The sequence below is a fragment of the Tremella mesenterica genome (genome assembly GCF_000271645.1).
Source record: "Tremella mesenterica DSM 1558 unplaced genomic scaffold TREMEscaffold_14, whole genome shotgun sequence".
Classification (NCBI taxonomy): domain Eukaryota; kingdom Fungi; phylum Basidiomycota; class Tremellomycetes; order Tremellales; family Tremellaceae; genus Tremella; species Tremella mesenterica.
This window is the reverse complement of record NW_006711238.1, coordinates 147,575-153,705: the sequence shown is the minus strand read 5'-3', so window position 1 is coordinate 153,705 and position 6,131 is coordinate 147,575. Positions and strand designations below refer to the sequence as shown.

Below are 6,131 nucleotides of genomic sequence, written 5' to 3'. Positions count from 1 at the left end.
GCGAGGCTCGGCGGGTCCGCCATATTCTCTCGGCCACCATTCCCAAACCCATAAAAGAAACACAGCTGATGGAGCCAGAGGATTGTGAATACAAAAATACACCACTCAGTACCCCTTGTTCATGCAATGTCGATAATCATCTCCTCATCCCTTCCGTTTCCAGAGATCAACCTAAATCGGACATTTTCATTAATGGAATAAAGCTAACTACGCTCTGGGACACTGGAGCTACTTGTTCATATATAAGCCCTAGGGCAGCAGCGAAGATAGGTGTAGAAAAGAGGCGATATCAGGTGAGCGTACCCGTTCACATGTTCGACGGCTCGGTGAGTGTCGCTGGACCCATCACCGAGTTTGTCGAAGTCGGATTTAGTTTGACGAAGGACGCCGAACTGCGATCTGTTTGTCTCGATGTAACAACGCTCTGCGACGCAGATGTTGTGATAGGGTGGGATTGGATGAGGAAGGAAGGGGTTGTCCTTGATGGAAGAGACAACTCGGTGAAATTTCCCATCCCAACCCCACCAAGTGCGGCGAAGTTAGCGGCCATAGGGCTGCCGACTCCGACGGACGCGATAGATCTCCGAGACAAAGATGACCAGGATGAACTGAGTCCGGAGGAACAGGAGGAATTGTATCAGGTGGTTCCTGAACAATACCACTCGTTCATTGATGTTTTTAACCCAAGGAAGGGAGGTGAAGAATTACCTCCCTCGAGGGGCTATGATCTGGAGTTTGATCTTAAGGAGGGGGCGAACCTGAAGGTTGCTCCACTCTACTCGCTTGGAGAAGATCAGAGAAGTGCGCTGAGAGACATCCTAGATCGCGAAATATCGGCCGGAAGAATTCGACCCAGTAATTCGCCCTACGGATCACCGATGTTCTTGGTACCGAAGAAAGCAAAAGGTCAATGGCGAATGGTCATTGATTACCGAAAGTTGAACGAGGCAACGATACCCGACGCCTATCCACTGCCTCTGATCGGCCAGATAACCGAAGAGCTGGGAAGAGCGAGGTATTTCAGCAAGTTAGATCTAATTGGGGCTTATCAACTCCTGCGAGTAAAAGAAGGACACGAACACCTAACAGCGTTCAGGACTCAGTACGGTATGTTCGAGTCTCTTGTTGTCCGAGATGGTCTACGAAATGCTCCTGCTGTATTTCAGCACTTCTTGAATGAAAGTTTTCGAGAACTGTTGGGAAAAGGAGTAGTAGTCTACATAGATGATATACTCATCTATGGTCAAACGTTGGAAGAACTGAGGGGAACTACGGCGAAGGTGTTTGAAGTGCTTCGGAGGTCGAATTTGTTCGTTAAAGCTAGTAAGTGCGAGTTTGAGAGAGATTCGGTAGTCTTCCTGGGGTTCGTGGTCTCACAGAGGGGAATTTCCAGTAACCCGGAGTACATCGATGCTGTTGTATCTTTTCCTCGTCCTAAGAACTTGCGAGAGAGTAGAGGATTTATGGGAGTTGTCAGTTATTATCGGCGTTTTGTCCCCAACTTCTCCAGGATTGCTAAACCGATCAATGATCTCACCAGGAAGGATGTACCGTTTGTTTGGGGAGTAGAACAGGAAAGAGCCTTTAAGGAATTGAAGGATAGGATGTGTAAGGCCCCGGTATTGGCTCACTTTGATCCTTCGTTGAAGACACTACTACAAACAGATGCGTCGTTCTTCGGTTGGGGTTTCATAATTTCGCAAGTGAACCAGTTGGGGCAAGAGCACCCGGTGGCTATCGAGTCCGGGGCGTTTCAGGCGGCGCAGTTAAACTACACGGTAGGCGAAAAGGAGTTACTAGCTATCGTTGAGGCTTTCAGAAGAAGGAGACACTTACTGCTACAGGTAGAGACTACAGTTCTCACAGATCACTTGAATTTGACGTATTGGATGGAACCTAAACAACTTAGCCCTAGACAGGGTAGGTGGGTCGAAGAGCTCTCTAACTTCAGGTTCAAAATGGTGTATCGACCAGGAAAACAAGCCACACTGCCGGACGGATTATCGAGAAGAGCGGACTACCACTCGGGAAAAGGGAGTACCATGGTGCAAGAGAGCAATCTCATTCAAGGTTTGCCGAAGTTCGACGAACTTGACGACACTAGCTCTGGGTTACAACACCTACTTCGAGCTTTACAGGGTACAAAGGAAGTACAAGAAAACGACCTCATTGATCCTATGGATTTGATAGTTGGGATACAAGAAGACGAAGAGGTGGAGGAGGTTAGAGAAGAACTATTGGGAGTAACCTGTGCTGAGTGCTCCCATCCGACATGTCAAGATAACGTGCAGGAACCAGAATCGGTCGCCGAGTTACGCCGTAGTTCGCAGTCCCCCTTAATACTTCGTGGAGGATGGAGCTCAAGGGGGTTCCTCACGTTCGATGATCGTACCTATGTGCCTAACTACGCGGATGCTCGGCTAAAAATCATGAAGATGCGACATGACTCAGCCTTGGCCGGTCATCCAGGTTCGGCGAAGACCCTTGAACTAGTCCTGAGGGATTATGTCTGGGTTGGAGTAAGGAAGGATGTCGAAGATTATGTGGCTGGATGCGCGGTATGTCAGAGAGCAAAGACTAACAGGCAGAAACCTCATGGGGAGCTTAAACCGCTGGAGGTGGCTACGAAACCTTGGTCCAGTATCTCGATGGATTTTATTGAAGAACTCCCGAATTCCCATGGGTATAATTCGATACTGGTAGTAGTGGACCGATTGACCAAATGGGCGGTTTTTATCCCAACTACGACGAAGTTGACCGCAGCTGGGCTATCAGAGCTGATAATGGACTATGTGGTGGCTCAGCATGGGTTACCAGAGAGCATAGTATCGGACAGGGGATCGAAGTTCACCTCGAAGTTTTGGAAGAACTTGACCGATAGTCTCGGGATAAGACTATATCTTTCTACTGCGTACCATCCACAGACTGATGGGCAGACCGAGCGAACCAATCAGTCCTTGGAACTGTACCTTAGAATCTTCACTTCCTATCAGCAGAACGATTGGTCAAAGTTGCTTGCTCGAGCTAGCTTCGCCTACAACAACACCCACCATTCTGCGATAAACAAAACACCATTTTATGCAAACTATGGATACCATCCCCGTTGGGCTGAAGAGATCAAGGCTAGCGAGGTCGAAGTACCCGCTGCTACAATGGTAGTGAAGGACCTGACCGAGATACATAAAGAATGTATTGAGGGGATTGAGAGGGCTAATGAGAAGTACGCCGAAGGGTACAATAGGAAACACCGAACTACGCCGAACTTCGTGGAAGGTGAATTAGTGATGCTGTCATTGGAAAACATCAAGACTAAAAGACCAATGAAGAAGTTAGATCTGAAGCAAAGTGGGCCGTACAAGGTAGTACGGCAGGTAGGTTCTCATGCTTGTAAATTAGAGTTACCAGGAACGATGGCAGGTATCCATGATGTATTCCATGTCTCCTTGCTTCGCCCCTATCACCCTCCAATATTTCCTGGTCAGCAAGCTGAACCACCTGGCCCAGTAGAGGTGGATAACATGGGAGAATCGTGGGAAGTAAAGGATATTGTGGACTCGAGAGTGAATAAGAGGTCAGGGAAGTTAGAGTATCTAGTGGAATGGTTAGGTTACGAAGGCTCAGATGACGCAGTATCATGGGAACCAGTAGAAAACGTGGACGGAGCTAATGACATATTGGCGAAGTTCCACGAACTTCACCCGGATAAGCCGATGAAAGGACGAGTGGTAAGATCACGAACGAGGAAGTAATTCATACAACTGGTACAACATTAGCTAAGTACAACTCACTGCTGCGAACTTCCTCCCTGATCCTCGTTCCCCGGTGCAGGACCACCCCCAGAACTACTCTCAGTAACCTTCGGTGCCACCGTCCGTCGGAGGGCTCGAGTCTCCTTCCATGCTGTGTTAAAGGCGAGAATGTGAGCGGAGTGGAGAGCAGGATCACGAGCGAGACTCAGACTAGGTGATTTCCACAACTGACGAAGTGCTCTAAGACAGTCTGCGGGAAGAGTTAGGATATCGAGGAAAGCACCATCCTGAGAACTGAGTCGAGCTGGTTGAGATGGTTTTAACCAGTCCAGCGTAGGGGGGAGCATATACTCAGTGGGGTTCAGGAGGTAGGGAGAGTCAAAGAGATTGCGGTAGAAGTCGCTCATGTCCGTTGTGAGCTCTCGGGAGACTCTAGCTAACTCAGTTCGCCCTAATGGCCCTATGTCGGAGGAGTTCACAAGGGTTGCCATTGTCCGAGAGAGAGTATTCATCGCGGAGACCAACTTCACACAATATTCGACGAGCTTCGCCGTATCTCGTCTATTGGCTTGTAATTGAGTGGTTAAACCAATAATGACGGAGCGAAAGGTGGCTAGCTGTTTGTCTTCCTCTGGTATCCGAGGGTCGATAGCGATAGTGGGGTGGTCGAGGGAAGGAGGGATTTCCTCTGGTAGCTGAGTACTTTCGTTTTCCACCACAGCCGGTTCGAACTGGACAGCTTTCTTCTTCTTGCCTTTCTCTTTCGAAGATTTCGGAGGAGCTTTCACAGGAGGTGCAGGAGTCGAGAGCCCAGAAGCAGGAGGAGCAGATGGTTGACGGCTTCGGGTCCCAAGGGCAGGAGGGAGACTTAGGGGAGACTCCTCTTGGGTTGACACAGGAGTAGGACGGCTCCTGGTGGAACGAGACGGACCGGCAGAAGGAGTAGCCGGGAGACGAGATGGGCCAGCCACAGGTGTTGAGGGCTGGAGGGAGGCAGAGGGTGCACGGCGAGGCGCGCGACGAGACGAACCTGCAGAAGGAGTAGCAGGGAGACGAGACGGTCCGGCCACGGGAGAGTTAGGCGGGCAACGGACGGCGGGTGACGGCGAGATGGGGCCGGGAGAGGAGAAGTTCGCCGAAGGAGAGCGCGAAGGATAGTCCCCGTCTTGGGCTGTGGGAAGACGGCGGCGAACAGCGGCGGACGGAGTGTAGGGGGGACCGAGGGGAGCAGAAGGTCTAGGAGGAATATCCCGAGCGGTGTTGGGGGGACAGAACGAGCAGGGGCCAGAAGTGCAAGAAGCACAACGGGACCCGCGATTATGAGGTTTGACCGGTCGTAGACACGGCCATTTCGCTCTCCCATACGTGATAATTTCACGGCTACTGATCAGCAGATGTATAAACTTCTAGGGAAGGAACCTACCGACATCTATCACAGGACTCATCGATACTGGCGACCTCCCATCGCTCCCTTTCATCGATAAACAACTTCCATAGCCTATCCTGCTCTCGCAACGATGCCTTGCGAGCACTCCCTGGCTCGTGGGAAGGGGAGGGAAACAATTCAGCCTGTCCTGTAGAGGATCGAGGGGTCTCTTTGACCCGTTTCGCCGAAGGAGGGGTTACTTCGTCGTGGGCGGAAGGGGAACGGCGACGTTTCTCGGCTTTAATCTCAGCCAGAGTATCCATCTTCTCCTGATACGCAACCCGTTTCTTCCCGAAAGAAGTCTGGAGCCGTACGCGGAATTCGGGAGACCCCTCATTATCACGAACAGCTACATGTCAGCACTTACGAGCAGGGTATATGACAAGGGGACATACGGCTTAACTTTTCCAACTCTGACACCCAAGTTTCTCTATCCTCAAACAGCGCCGGATCACCGAGATCAACACTGAGGATTTCCTCATCTTCATCGACCTCACCCATCTCATCATCATCATCTGCACCACCCGTCTCACCATCATCAACCAACACACCCGTCTCTTCGCCACGACGAACACCAACCGCCTCCTCATCACCATCCATCTCTTCATCATCATCGTCGATTTCCACCACAGTAGCGGACTGACCCGAAGCTTGCAAAGGGCCAACAGGAGCAGGTCTGACCTCCTGTTGGCCAGAGGAGAGAGGGGTCGTAACCGCAGCAGGGGACGCGGGGGCAGAAGGAACTGCAGCGGAAGCTGCAGCAGCAGAAGGCGAGCCATCGGTGATGGCTAAGGCTCCAAAGCCCATAGACGACACTTGGCGGGGAGAGTTCCCCTGCTGAGCGACTAGGACAATCAGCGACAGAGTAGCTTATAGAGAGTACAAGTAGACTTACGGACAGCGGCGAAGCGATCTGCAAAAAATTTATGGGCGTTGAGCTCCGGACGAGAAGACAT

The 6,131-nt window shown here is 51.0% G+C and overlaps 1 protein-coding gene across 1 annotated transcript; it reads right to left on the bottom strand.

Moving 5' to 3' along the window:
- Positions 1 to 4,152: 4,152 nt before the first annotated feature.
- On the bottom strand, positions 4,153 to 6,131 carry TREMEDRAFT_65320 (uncharacterized protein; the record flags this gene model as incomplete). Its single annotated transcript, XM_007007513.1, has 5 exons — positions 4,153 to 4,185; positions 4,280 to 5,129; positions 5,173 to 5,524; positions 5,571 to 6,020; positions 6,071 to 6,131. 5 exons carry the CDS (start codon positions 6,129 to 6,131, stop codon positions 4,153 to 4,155), a joined length of 1,746 nt encoding a protein of 581 aa, XP_007007575.1.